The 15,147-nt window shown below is 30.5% G+C and overlaps 1 protein-coding gene across 2 annotated transcripts; it reads left to right on the top strand.

The window, feature by feature from the left end:
- The first annotated feature begins 873 nt into the window (after window positions 1-873).
- Window positions 874-6,580, top strand: LOC107878456 (cytochrome P450 CYP72A219). Of its 2 annotated transcripts, none has more exons than XM_016725450.2 (5): window positions 874-1,979; window positions 3,078-3,295; window positions 4,465-4,709; window positions 5,347-5,731; window positions 5,983-6,580. In XM_016725450.2, the coding sequence occupies exons 1-5, from the start codon at window positions 1,694-1,696 to the stop codon at window positions 6,406-6,408; spliced, it is 1,560 nt and encodes a 519-aa protein (XP_016580936.1). In that variant the 5' UTR covers window positions 874-1,693; the 3' UTR covers window positions 6,409-6,580. The 2 variants fall into 2 exon arrangements, with proteins under 2 accessions (XP_016580936.1, XP_047271395.1); XM_047415439.1 differs by having other exon boundaries at window positions 1,177-1,267.
- Window positions 6,581-15,147: the final 8,567 nt, after the last annotated feature.

The raw sequence follows: 15,147 nt of genomic DNA, 5'->3' as shown, positions 1-15,147 counted from the left end.
TGCACCAGATGATTGATTTGTTTAAATTGTAGGCACTTATGCTGGGTTCATGATCGGGGTTCTATCCATTGTTAGAAAAACAGAAGAGTACCCAGATGACAAATACGGATAAAAATTATAATATTACTTACCAACGTCACCTATGAAGTAATGCCAAAGTGGAAAGTGATGTAGTAAACTAAATTTGACCTAAGAAATTGGTCAGATAGCAGCAGTAGCGATGTACCAACAACAACAAATGATCGACAAAAAGAAGATGAAGATGATAATGAAGTAGAAGATGATGAATAAAGCATTAGAAACAATGAACAACAAAAATCGCTAAGAAAGAGAAAACAACAATGGATGAGAAGAGAGAGAAAGACGTCTTTTTTTCCTCCATTTCCCATTATTTTAGATAAACATTGGGATCAAAATGTAAATTTAAAAACTTGTGGGTTATTTTTAAACTTTCTCAACTTTCTTAATCCATAATAAAGTAATTGTTACTTCCAACTAATAATTAAGACTTGTGTCACCTACACCTTATTTTAAAACTCTTTTGTCATCTGGGGCCAAAACCCTAGTTACTTGGTTGCATAATTGTTTTCAAATGTCAACATGGAAAATACAAGTGTTTAATTACCACGCTGTGTATGATGCTACTACTATTTTTAGTTTGAGGCCGTGCAGCTTCTAGAGTTATACTATTTTAGTTTGAGGTCCTGCAGCTTCTAGAGTGTTATATAATTAATACTTATCCAATTTGATATTTTGTACGGAGGAAATATTTTTGAGAAAATAAGTATTTTTTGAATTTATCTTTTAAAATTTTAAAAGATATTATTTTTAAAATATTTATATAAATATGAAAGGTGAGAAGGAGGAAGAGACAATCCATGTATAATGAAAAAAAGGGGGGGAAGACACAATCCATGTATAATACCATTTGCCAAATCTTTTATCCTAATTTTACCGAGAAAGTCATTTTTCTCATTCTATACAACGTACATAATTTTTTTTTTAATATGATAAAATAATATTTCAAGTATTACAATTATCCTTTATTTTCTTACCTCTTCCTAGGATGTTGAGAATAGGTTTGGATCGATATTGACAAAGCATTCTACTATTGAATTAAGTGGCTATGTTTGAAATCCGAGTTGATAAATAGAAACTTACGGATAAAAATGGGCTTATGCATATTATTGAGGAAAAACATGTCTAGCTCTCACATTACCGTTCTTAGAGTCTAAGCTTCTCATCTCCCTTTTGATTATTATCTTTGGTAGTTCTCTTTATTTTACTAGTCCATTATTGTTCTGTAATTTCTTTGTTAGCTTCATTTTGTGATTGAAAATTTGGGTTTACTGATTATAATAACTGAGTGTTCTATTGTGAAATTGCAGTTATTAAGTAGGAGCTATATCGTTTTGCTTCCCCAATCACTTAAACTAACAATTTTAAAATTAAAAGTGAAATGTGCTTTATCATCCAAGTAATTCTCTTTTATCTTATTAGAATTTTACCAAATTTAATATACAAACATATTTAATGAACTTTTTTATATATAAATATACTTTAGCCAAAAGCTACTGAATTTAAATGAACCCATATCTGGACTTCTACTACCGCCCCTGAAGTCCCCACCTATCCTTCAAAGGCAATATATACACATACATAACTCATTATATTCCTTAGGGAAAACAAAGTAATGGAGGTTTCTTATTACTACTACCTATTAGTTTCACTTTTTATTGCAATAACTTTAGTTATATATGCATGGAAGTTGTTGAATTGGGCATGGTTTAAGCCAAGGAAATTAGACAAGTGCCTCAGACAACAAGGTCTTAAAGGAAACTCTTACAAATTAATATTTGGAGACCTCAAAGAGTTGTCCAAAAGCGTTGAAAATGCTAAGTCCAAACCATTGAATGTCTCTGATGATGACATATCTCCTAAAGTTCTCCCTTATTTTATTGAAACAATCAAGAAATATGGTAAGATTTCCTTATTTTTTTTTGGTCTCCCATATGGTTTTGTGTTCCTTTTTTGCTATCAATTAATTCAAATTTGGATCGAGAAGTGTTTGGGATAAAGGGCAAAGATGACTTCATTTTTAGTTTTGAATTCAAGACTTCAATTAAGAATGGACTGGTAGCTGGTCTTTCGCTAAATAGCTCATATCTAACAAGATTTTTTGATAATTCATCATAGAATAAAGCGTGCGATTATTTTTATTTTTTACTTTCTTTGTCTTAGTTTATATGATACTTTTTGTTCGTATTCAGTTTGACTAATCTTTATAGCTAAACTAGATTAGATTTTAAAATTAAAATTTGAATTAGATTTTAAAATTAAAATTTGATATTTAAGAACTATTGGAAAAATACTGTTGATTTTCTTAAAGCTATTTTTTTTAAAAGGAGCTCTCGTTGTTTCCCTCATTAACTCGAACTCACAACCTCAGGGCTGGAAGTTGAGGTTGCGATTATTTTCATATCAATCTACAAAAAATATATTTAAAAATATTAGTCAAATTTTACATAATTTGAACTTTTAGAAGCGAAAAATGCCACATAAAAGAAACATGGGGAACATATTTAGCGGCAAAAATTATCTGTCATTGCTTCATGTTTTCGTGTAGTGTGCATACTTACCAATCCGCCACAATTCATTAGTGGTGGAGCCAGAAATTTCATCAAGTGTATCAGATTTAATCTATACGTATGAAAAATAATATTCGACCTATAATATACTTCATATAAGTTTCTATATACATTGTATAACTTTTCGACTAAAGATGTTCGACTACCAGGGGCGGACCCACGTGGTATCCAGGGGGTTCACCCGAACCCCCTCGGCAAAAAATTATGTTATATATATAACGTAGAAAATCTATATTTATGTATATATATTAATTTTGAACCATTTAAAAACATGGTTGTTGGATAGCCCAATGGTTCTATGTATCTGTTCACACATTTATATTTTTTTGAACCCAAAATAAATTCTTGGATCCGCCACTGTCGACTACCACCCTTTCCTTTCTCGTGGTGTGAGTTAAGAATTCATGAAATTTATCCAATATTTTACAGGTAAAAACTGTTTTATATGGGCTGGACCAAAGCCTATGGTATGTGTAAGGGAGCCTGAGGCAATAAAGGAAGTGTTAACAAAATATAGCGTCTATCAAAAGGTAGAATTAACTCCCCCAACCAAGTTACTGGCACATGGAATTATAAGCTACAATGAGGATAAATGGGCAAAGCACAGAAAAATCCTCAATCCTGCTTTCCATATGGAGAAGTTAAAGGTATTCTTCGTACATACTCCCCCACCCCCGAAAATAAAAAAGAAAATAATGAAGATATTATTTGAGTAATTATAATGTCTCACAGTTAATAGTAAGGTTTTAGATGAAATAATGACACGGTTTAGATGAAGTTGGGTGAAGTACCATAATGTCTCAGTTCAGTTCTCAATACAGACAAATATTAGGTGATTTCTTTCCATGTGTTCTAGCTTTGGTGGACAGTGTTACCTGGTACCTGTTGCTGGTGGGAGGTGACAGGTATCCTGTAGAATTAATTGAGCTGAACGCAAGCTGCCATAGATACCACGATTACTAAAAAAAGAAAAAAATGATAGAATAGGGAGGACTTGGATTCACATTTTGTCTCTGTTCAAAAGCAATAAGATATTCTCATGCAAGGGTGGAGCTAGAGTGTTTTCAAGTTCCCTTTCGTTGAAAATTACACTATGTTCTTTTATGGGTCAAAATTTGAAAATCACACTTTATATATAATGTCAAACTTATTTTTAAGTATATGTGTTGACTGTTGAGTCCCTCGACTTCTTGGTATGTTCAATTTTTTAATATTTTGATTCTTCTTAGTGAAAATTTTGCTCTGCCACTAGAAATACCCAGGTGTTTGGCGAACGAGGAAAAAAATCCAGTCTTGCACAGGATGTGATGAAAATATAACTGAAGTATTAACAATTTAAGGTTTAAATAGCAACTTATTTCCACTTTTTTTATTATCAGAAATTCAAGTTATCTGTTGAAGTGGGTCAAAGTCCTACATTGGTTGGCGAATAGATTGACAATTTGCTTATATGGACTTGGGTAATTCTCCCCCTTATGAGCTAGCTTTTGAGATTGTGTTAGACCCAGGTGCCCTATCTTTACATGCTATCAGAGCCCAGTCCATCCCAGTTTGGCTTCTGATCCACGTGTCAGTTGGGCCTTGGACGTGAAGGGGGTGTTGAAGTGGGTGGAAGTCCCACATTGGTTGGGGAATGGACTAACAATTTGCTTATATGGACCTAGTCAATCATTCTCTCATGAGCTAACATTTGAAATTGAGTTAGGCCCAACTGTCATCTTTTCATTTTTCTATTTTTCTTCCTCTCTAGCTCACGAATATAACATACAAGATGCAGTTGGCTTGCACTAATTATGAGTGGTTTATAAATGTGTAGAATATGCTTCCTGTATTTCATTTGAGCTGCAGTGAGATGGTGAGCCAATGGAAGGAGGCTGTCACAGCGAAAGGATCGTGTGAACTCGATATATGGCCTTACCTTGAGAGATTGACTAGCAATGTAATTTCTCGCACAGCCTTTGGAAGCAACTATGAAGAAGGTCGAAAGATATTTGAGCTTCAAAAAGAACAAGCTGAGCATGTCACTGAAGTTTCTCGCACCTTATATATTCCAGGATGGAGGTAATAAAATGTCGTTTCCTGAGTTTAAATTATGTACTATGAATTTGTCGCTTATCTATTGCTAAATGGTTCCTAGCTAATGTTTTCTTTTTATAGCTAATCCATCGTTAAACAGGATTAGCGACAAAAATTTACTGTTTAGTGACATAAGTTGTCTGTTGCTAAATTTCTGTTTTTTTTTTTTTTGTAGTGCCTGCAATACCAAGTTAACATAAATTGATGGAGTAAAAATTAGTTATGTAGTTGAACCGTTTGTTCTATTCGTTCAAGTTTTGCTTCTCTAGAGAAAATGAGATGCTAAAAATGGAAATTGTTCGCAACACATATTGAAAGGGGTACTAATCAAGTATGAATATAACTTAAACCCTTGTTTACCATGTCTATGTCCAAATAGTATCAGGAAAAGAAATTGAAAAGCGGAGCCACCTTATGCCAAGTTCAAATAGTCGAATGACACCCTTTCGCCAGAAACTTACAATGTTTAGCTAAATCATAAGATCAAAAGTTTATTATTATGTATATATAGACTATATGTTGACTCTTCTTATTTCTACATGTCTTTTTTTTTTATAATATGACACTCTTTAGTTCTGATTCCGCCACTGTATACATGTTTTTGATCGTTAACTGAGTGTAGGTTTCTGCCCACTAAGAGAAACAGAAGGATGAAAGAGATTGAGAAAGAAGTTCAAGCAATGATAAGGGGAATCATCGATAAAAGAGTGAAGGCAATGAAAGCAGGGGAGGCCAATGCCGACGACTTATTAGGCATATTGTTGGAATCCAACTTTAAAGAAATTGAACAACATGGTAACAACGATTTTGGCATGACTAAGCGAGATGTCATCGAGGAGTGTAAAGTGTTCTATATTGCTGGGCAAGAGACCACCTCTGTATTGCTTGTATGGACTATAATTTTGTTGAGCAGGCATCCAGACTGGCAAGCTCGCGCTAGAGAAGAGGTTTTGCAAGTCTTTGGTGATGGCACGCTCAAATTTGATGGATTAAACCGCTTAAAAATGGTAAGTGAATATCAACATTTTATCTTACTTTTCGATTTCCATATCACCGTGATATATGGTGCTACTTTATTTTAAAGCTTAGGTTTTTAGCATTTAAGTCATCGTAGGATTTAATGTGTGAATATATTATGTGCGGAAAAATATTTGATTCAGTTGAACCCATTTAATATAGGCTTGGCCAACCTCTGGTTATATGTTCTTGATTTCTTTATTACTGTACTAATTCACTGGTAAACTCTTTTTAATCATAGGTGACAATGATTTTGCACGAGTCGTTAAGGCTATATCCACCTGCTGAAGCACTTACACGAAGGGTTACAACTAAAACCAAGCTAGGGGAACTAATTTTACAAGAAGGAGTGATGCTGACTTTGCCAATACTTTTAGTGCATCATGACAAGGAAATATGGGGCGAAGATGCATTGGAGTTCAAGCCAGAGCGATTCAGTGAAGGTGTTTCAAAGGCAACAAAGGGCCAAATGACGTTTTTCCCATTTGGTGGGGGCCCTAGGATATGCATTGGACTGAACTTCGCGATGATAGAAGCCAAGATGGCTTTGGCTATGATTCTGCAGCGCTTCTCATTTGAGCTATCTCCTTCATATACACACTCTCCGCAGTCTGTAATAACTATGCAACCCCAGTATGGTGCTCCTCTTATATTGCACAGATTGTAATATTTTTCAGCTTTGGTCTCTACTTTCGTTCAATAATAGGCTAGATTAATCGGTTACATGTAGTCTGTTTATGTGGAACGATTGATGTTGGTGAATTTTCTTAACCAGGCTTTGTCTGATGTTCCTTATAGTCAATGCTGAATAATATTTCAGAATATTGGATGCTTTCTCATGGCCCAGTGCTAACTCTACCTTTAATAATTACAGTGATCTGAGTAAAATTTTGTGATTGCCACCATTATACTTTTACTATGCTATAAGGGTCAATTAATTGTTACAATGATAGGTGATTCTTACAGATTGAGCTTCAAAAGGAACAAGCTGAGCATCTCATAGAAGTTTTTCGCGCCTTAAATATTCCGGGATGGAGGTACGATTCTTATATAATTGATTCTCAATATAAATATAGGGTCAGTCAAAAATTATTGAGTTTTAGTCAAAAGTTCTTGAGTTTTCCGAGAACCATCACCCTACAATGCCGAGTTTACGTCGATAGAGTAAAAATTATTTGTGTGTGTATATAACTTAAGCCCTTCTTTTTAATATCTTAGTACATCTAAGATTAAACAAACTGATAATGGAGATTGAGAAAGAAGTTCAAACAACAATAGGGGTATTAATAGAAGAGTGAAGGCAATGAAAGCAGGGGTGGCCTATGTTACGAACCAAGTCCAGCGCAATGTGGGCTGACGAGCTATTGGACCGAGAACAAGCAACATGATTAGGTTAATTTGGGATCCAAGTTGAATTGTGGGCATAGAAGGGATAGTAGTCTGTCACTTGAGGTTATGCCAAGGGGAAAGGACATGGCATGACCATTTTAAAAAAAAATAATTCATAATTGAAAAGATGGACATGCTGTAGCCAGTTGGCTAAAGTAATTCCCTTTTTAAGTAGGGTTGTGCAAAAATCAAATCGAACCGATAAAAATATTATTGGGTTATTGGTATTGGGTTATCGGATTAACGGTTTTTTATTGGTTTTATAAAAAATTTTATTGGATAAACGGTTTGGTATAGGTTTTAGCTTATTGGGTTATCGGTTAAACCGATAACCCAATAAGGATACACTAAGTTATTTTTTTATTCCTATTTATGTATATATTTAAATATCTCTCTCTTTATCTATCTATCTATCTATATATATATATAGATATGTGTATGTATATAGATTATATGCACTACTAATTTATAATTCAGTGATTCACAAAGTATTAACCTATTCAGGGCAATAAAGGCACAATATAAAGTTCGGTTACTATCGTAATAAAAAATTTGAAGCATTTATAGCTTCCAACAATTAGGATTCAATTTTTTTCCTAACTAATATTCAGTTCAAGTTTGAAGATTCTTGTAAACTAAAATGCATTGCGTAGCTTTTGGTGGTAATTAAGATTTCGTTTTTTTATGTTAGTTATTACTATTTCTATTTTATAAGTATTTTCTTATTGATTAAACCGAAAACCGAACCGTTAAGGACCAAAACCGATAAACCGAAACTGATAAGAAAATATCTTATTGGTTGGTTATTGGTTTTGCATATTTAAAAATCAAAAAGCGATAAACCGAATCAATAACACGTAAAACCGAACCGAACCGACCGATGCACACCCCTACTTTTTAGCCATTTGGCCCAATTGAGCACATGCAGTCTCTATACTCAATTGATACATTTTTATACCACATTGATACACTTTTATACTATATTGATATACTTTTTAAGAGAAAGGAAATTTTATGCAAGCACATGCAGTCCTTATATCCAATTGATACTCTTTTATACCACATTAATATACTTTTATACTGCATTGATATACTTGCAGTGTCTATATACTCAATTGATACTCTCTTATACTAGATTGATACATTTTTCAGAATGCATGTAGAAACTACATAAAGTCGTATAAAATATGTATCTAAATAATAATTGTAGTTAAAAATTGTATAGAATGTGTATATCTATTTTCTTTTTGATGTTTGACTTGTTTTATTTATAGTTCATCTTTTGGACTTGCAAAAATGTTGGGGGTTGGTTTTTGGATTTGGAGAATTGCAGTTGAACTGTTGAAGAAAGTTGGAGTTAGGTTTTTGATTTTGAGTTTGAGTTGCATTATCTGCTCCTCAAAATCCTATGTACTTATTTTGGTCAAATAAAGTTTCTTATAGTAAAACTTTCACATGATTTTTTTGATAGTCAATGTCATCATTTCATAGATATACATAATGCATGTTTCAACGTATAACAATTGTGGTTATGCGAATTTCAAAAAAGGAATAGATTTTTTTAAAAAATAGAAAAGCTGCAAAAAAAGGGTATAAAAATAGTGAAAAAAACACAAAAGAACAGTGATTATTTATAATAGAATGAAACATCAAATTTTTTTAAAAAAATAGAACATAAAAAAAAAAGCAGCAAAATTTAAAAAATAAAATGATCTAGTGTTTAAAAAAAAAAGGGAAAAAAATGAGAAGTAACTAGCATGCAAAATTCACACTTTTTCTTTGCAAAAGGAAAAGTTGAATTGTGATGCTTAATGGCTATTTATTGGGTTTTTAAATTTAGATGCTAGTTTTGTGAAATTATTTTAGTTTTAGCTGTTATTTTTGTTCTTTTCCCTTATGCCAACTAGTAATAGTATTCGTGTGATGCGTGTATAGGAAAAACAATATTTTCATATTGAGTTTATAAATAAACTAATTAAATTAAATTAAACTATGATTGTGATTTTATTTGTTTGAACATATAGATCATATTGAGTTGACGAATATGTAACAACAATCTTAATTTCAAATGCAATATAATGTACTCTACTGACCAATAACAAAAACTTCACAAAACCAAAGGAGACAAATTATATAAATACAATCATCAAAAAAAATTCAAAGATTTCGATTAAAAAGCAAGAGAAAATTGGATAATCTATGAAATTAAATTATTCTATATTAGCTTAATCTTTATGAGAAAATTTACTAAAACATGCATAATTTGTAGATTTTCAAAATAGCTTTCATAATAACATAATGATTCTACACTCATGCTTTAAAACATAGACTTCATAAACAATGTAAAAGAAAGTATTTCGCAGTACTGAGAAATTGTAATTTTTGAAAGGTTCAAAAATACTTTTGAACTATCTAAAATAGCTCAAAAATGTCCCTCGTTAGATTTTTGGCTCAAAAATACCCCTCTGTTAAATATTTGACTCAAAAATACCCCTCCCTCTAACAGAATTTGGAAAAGGATTAATACCCCTGAACTATCTGAAATGGCTTAAAAATACCCCTTTTTAAATATTTGGTTCAAAAATACCCCTCTCTTTAACGAAATTTTCCCAAGCATGCCACCTATATAAAAAAAAATACGTGACTATGCCACATTACCATCCACATGTAAAATGTTAGTATTTTTTAGTTATATGATATTCTTTTCTTCTTTATTTTTATTTTTTTTGCAAAGCAATGAAACGAAAAAACCCAAAAAACCAATCTTTTGCTAATTCCTTCATTAGTGTTTTAAAAGTTCTAGATTTCACCTTTTCATTAGTGTTTTAAAAGTTCTAAATTTCATCTTGTTATTGTCATTTGAGATGAAGGACAGTTTGATCTTGATCTTGATCTGATGTTAACTCGAAGGAGGAGCTAGAATTTTAACTTTTAAGCTACCAAATGTTGATGTACTAATAATTGAGTTGAATTTACTACATGCAAATTCTTTTTTAAAATAAATGAATTCCTTTTAACACTTGTTTAATCATTCGAAATGAATTCATTTTTCTAAATTCAGTTTTGATGAATAATCTTATTATTTTTAAAACAAGTTTGAAAAGAAGTAAAATGATACTTAATTTGATAAATTATTATTTAATTATGTCATTCATTAACTTTTTGAAGATGTGTGCCACATTCAAAGATTCATTAATTTTAGATTAGAGGAGGTATTTATTAAATCATTTTAACATAAGCATTTTGATTAAAAGCTAGCAAAGCCAAACACATCTTTTGAGTAACTTATTTGAAGTTTAGTTTGAAATTTGTTACTTTTACGAGTAAATCTTAATTTTAACTTTTATACTGGCCTAATAATTAATGGGTTTATCAGTTTAATAAAACTTTTTTGTTGGGTTTCACACTTTTAAACCTATTAACAGGAAAAAACTTATTTTTTAGATGATCAAAGGAATTTGATAATAGCGATGCTACATTTAATGAAATTTATGTAACCACCATTTGTCTACCTTGATTAAAAATAAAAAAGTCGTGTAAATTTGGTCCGTTTCACTGACGTTTTTAAATAAAAATAAAAATAAAAATAAAGAAGAAAGGAATGTCATATACTTTAAAAATACTAACATTTTACATGTGGATGGTAATGTGGCATAGTCACGTAGTTTTTTTTTTATCTAAGTGGCATGCTTGGTGGAATTTCGTTAAGGGGAGGGGTATTTTTGAGCCAAATATTTAATAGGGGTATTTTTGAGTCATTTCAGATAGTTCAAGAGTATTTTTTATCTTTTTTCAAACTCCATTAGAGGGAGGGGTATTTTTGAGTCAAATATTTAACGGAGAGGTATTTTGAGCCAAAAATCTAACGAGGGACATTTTTGAGCTATTTCAGATAATTCAGGAGTATTTTTGAGCCTTTTCCGTATAAATATTGTTTTCAAGAATTTTCGCATAACAAATAGTTGGATCAGCAGAGGCAGAGCCACAATTTCAACTAAGGAGATTTAATATTTGAATAAAACCTAGCCGAAGGGGGTTAACACCTACTATAGATACATAAAAATAATTTTAATTATGTATAAGTAGTATATTTTTCGTCGAAAGAGGTTCGAATGAACCCCTATCAAAGGGCTGGCTCCACCCCCCGTTTGGATGGAAAAGAATTCCCCTATCTAGTTAAAATCTTAAGGCAAGTTGCCTTTTGTTGAACCCTAAGAGCGCCCCTGGATTGTAGTATTGTTTACTAACGTCACTCTACTATGTTTGTGTGTGTATATATATCTGTCTTTGTCAATTGACCAAAGATGTATAGTACAAGTGTTGTATGTGTGATGCTACTACGTACTATTCTTGACTATTCGTATTGACTACTTCTACAGCTAGTACTTATCCAAATTCCAATTTAATTTCTTTGACTATACGTATGTTCAGTAAGAAAGAAAATGTTTTCTCCACCTCAATTTGTTTAACTTACTTTAATTTTTTTATATGTTTCAGACAAAATAATCCTTTTCATTTTTAGTAATTTTTTAATTTCAACTTTGTAAATGACATATTTAAGACCACAAGATTAAAGAATATTTTGGTGCATTTAATATATCTATATATTTATATTAAAAATGTGAAGACCCTTAGAAAAGTGATTTGAACTTTTTGTCCTTCATTAAAAGACTCCGCAATAAATAAAACTATCATTTACAATTTTATTAAATTATTATTTAATTATTTTATGATATTTTAGGTGTCCTACTGAAAATTGGTTATTAAATACTATTAATTTTTAGTGACTAATTTATATTTGAGGAACTATATATTAATCTTTACAAAAAAAGACTTTTATGTAACTAAACATGAACCTAATTACTAACCAAATACTACTTTAGTAGTAGCTTCTTTACTGAATTTGTAAAATCCTTTTCAACAATAATTTAACAAAAATAGATAGGTTATTTTGGCAAGAATTTTACTTAAAATAGAAAATAAATTAAGTAAATTTTCTTTTTTAAAGTTAGCATCCAAGTATTCGTTTCTTTGCTTTTCTATTTAATTTGTATTTTCGTTGCACTTTAAATTTCTTTTATTAGGTTGTTCGTTACTTTTAAATGTTGTTTTAGTTGCCTAACTATGTGATTTTTACGTGTGATTTGTGGTATTTTGAGATTCTACCCTTAATTTTTGAGATTCTGTTATAATTTATGTTTGGTAGGTTGTGACCTTACCTGAAAGAATGCGGTAAGGATGAAAATTTCAATTCAAATTCAAAGCTTCACAAGAACACGGATAATTGAGGTATAACTTCTTCCAATTTAAATTAACATACGATATATTATTTTCGAAAGCTAGATGATCTATCGATATCTATATTTATTATTTTGAAGGAAATTATTCTCTCAATAATTTTTTTTGTCGATCATATGTGGGTTAATTTATTTGTCACAATGAAATTAAGGTTAATGCTTTCAATATGTATCATAATATTGTCGTAAGTGTATCGGGTAAATATTTACATTTAGGGTGTATTTGGTACGATGAAAAATATTTTCTAGAAAATGTTTTCCAATTTTCTCATGTTTGGTTGGCTTAAAGATTTTGTAAAATATTTTTCAAATCAACTTATTTTCCTCAATTCTAAGGAAAATGATTTCCTTTAAAAAGTAGGGAAAACATTTTTCAAAACTCTCTTTCAACCTCAATCTTAAGTTGAAATATTCATACAACACTCAAAATCATTCATCCCTACTCCGACCCTCAATCCCCCCCCCCCCCCCCCCCCCCCCCCCCACCCCCCCTATTAAAAAAAAAATTTAAATTTTTTTTTTTCCCCCCCCCCCCCCCCTCTCCCCAACACCCAAACCACTAAAAAAAAAAAAAAAAAAAAAAATTTAAAAAAATTTAAACTTTTTTCTCACGCCGTACCAACCTCCTCCCCCCTCCTCAAAAAAATTTAATTTTTTAAAATTTTTTAATTTTTTCCTTACCCCCACCCCCTAATACTCCCCATTCAAAAAAAATATTTTAAATTCTTTTCTTACCCCACTTTTTCTCCCCTACCCCGACTCCCTACTATCCCTCCAACCCCCTAAAAAAATTAATTTATTTTTAAAAATATCAAAATTATTTTCTTACCTCACCTTTATTACCTATTTTGACAATCCCAACCCCCACCTACCAACACCCTCTCCAAAAAAAAATAATATTTTTAATTTATTTTTTAAAATAAATTTAAATTTTTTTCTTATCCCATCCTTTTATTTTGTCCTATTTGTTCTCATTATTTTTGTTAAATATATACAAATACTTTTAGAAAACATATACTTATCCAATTTGCATAACGATTACACGAATACAAGCAAGAAATAACTTATTTTTATAGAAAATATTTTTCCTCCTTCATATCGAACGCACCCTAAAAAAAGTATTTTTATGAGATCAAAAATTATTTTTCTAAAATGTATTTTTACGCTTTAACTAAACACTAGAATGTATGTTTTGAAAAATATTTTTTCATTCACCAATCAAACACTATAAAATATTTTTCGAAAAATATTTTCCAGCCACCAACCAAATATAGGAAAACAAGTATGAAATCAACTTGTTTTCCAAGAAAACATTTTCCATGGAAAACATTTTCCTTCATACTAAACAAAGCCTTAATTATGTACGTTCTTCTATTAAAGACACATATAATATTGATGTTGAGTAATTGAAGAGTGTAAAATATTTGTCCATGTACGGTAGAGAAGTGATGTTGGACAAGATCGAAAGATAATAGTATATTCTTACAGAGTGTTTTTTTATTTGTACTCTCTTAATTTTTTAATTTTTTTCTCCCTTTCTATTATATTTTATATCATGAATATTAGTCTCAGTCCTAAAATGGATTGTAGAGTACTAATAATATTTTTGTTTAAATTTAATATGACGTATAGGTACGACAAGCACTCCTCCTCTATTACTTAATTTTTCTCTACATTTTTTTCTTTGGTGAGCAGAAATTTTCAATTCATTAAATTTTTCATTGTATATATATAATTTTATTGATTAAGATGAAATACTCATAGTGTCAAATCACATCTTTTAAATAGATATAACATTACTGCTATTTCTAAATAATTTTATTTCTTTATATATAATTTTATTTATCATCACGACATTCACGTGCAAAGCACGTATGCTTGACTAGTATTTAATATAAGACCATAAGACTCAAAAATCTTTTTTATTTTCTTAAATTCTATACCTAGCTAATTAAAATATGTCAATCAATTTGAAATTGAGGAAATATTTTTTAGAAAAATAGTGATTCTTTTTATGTTTTAAAAAAATATTATCTTGAAAATCTATGTATATAAAATTGCCACATAATAGGGAAATCTATATAGATTGTTTATCACTTAATTATAGTGTTTATATATATATATATATATATATATATATATATATATATATTTAAAATACTACTTATTTAAAAACGGAGGACAAACTTCCGCGAAAGTTGTATCTTGAACTAAGTTAATTAGAGCTACGTCGTCCCAACTCCTAACTCCCAACAATTTCACTATATATGGGAACTTGAAATTTTTGACGTAAAACATTATATTATCATCTCATTTAATTTTTCTGATATTGACAAGAGGGAGTTGCTCAGATGGTAAACACCTCCCACTTTTAAATTGAAGGTTGTGAGTTTGAATCTCATGAAAATTAAAAATTTTCTTTTTAGTTGATATAATCTAGTGTAACATCCAATGCAAATAGGTTCTCTACTGTAGATTATTATATACATCAATAATTATTATTATAAATAATAATTTCAAGTATTAATGATTGAGTACTAAATTTAATATGTAAACATATTTAATAGATTTGGAAGACAAATAAATTTTAAGCTAAAGCTATTGCATTTAAACGAATTCATATCTGAACTTCTACCCCGCACCTGACGTACCCAGCTAATCTTCAAAATCAATATATATTTATATATGTATGTGCATGCCATATATGTGTATAACTCATT

This window comes from Capsicum annuum, chromosome 7, assembly GCF_002878395.1.
Source record: "Capsicum annuum cultivar UCD-10X-F1 chromosome 7, UCD10Xv1.1, whole genome shotgun sequence".
Taxonomy (NCBI): domain Eukaryota; kingdom Viridiplantae; phylum Streptophyta; class Magnoliopsida; order Solanales; family Solanaceae; genus Capsicum; species Capsicum annuum.
Note: the sequence above shows the minus strand (reverse complement) of the source record. Positions and strands in the feature narration are given on the sequence as shown.

What these genes read in the sequence shown, in the direction of transcription:
- LOC107878456 (XM_016725450.2), top strand. Translation starts at nt 1,694, where the DNA reads ATGGAGGTTTCTTATTACTACTACCTATTAGTTTCACTTTTTATTGCA. An exon ending in TTATATATTCCAGGATGGAG is followed by an intron (nt 4,710 to 5,346) that starts GTAATAAAATGT and finishes AACTGAGTGTAG; the next exon opens with GTTTCTGCCCACTAAGAGAA. An exon ending in GATTAAACCGCTTAAAAATG is followed by an intron (nt 5,732 to 5,982) that starts GTAAGTGAATAT and finishes TTTTAATCATAG; the next exon opens with GTGACAATGATTTTGCACGA.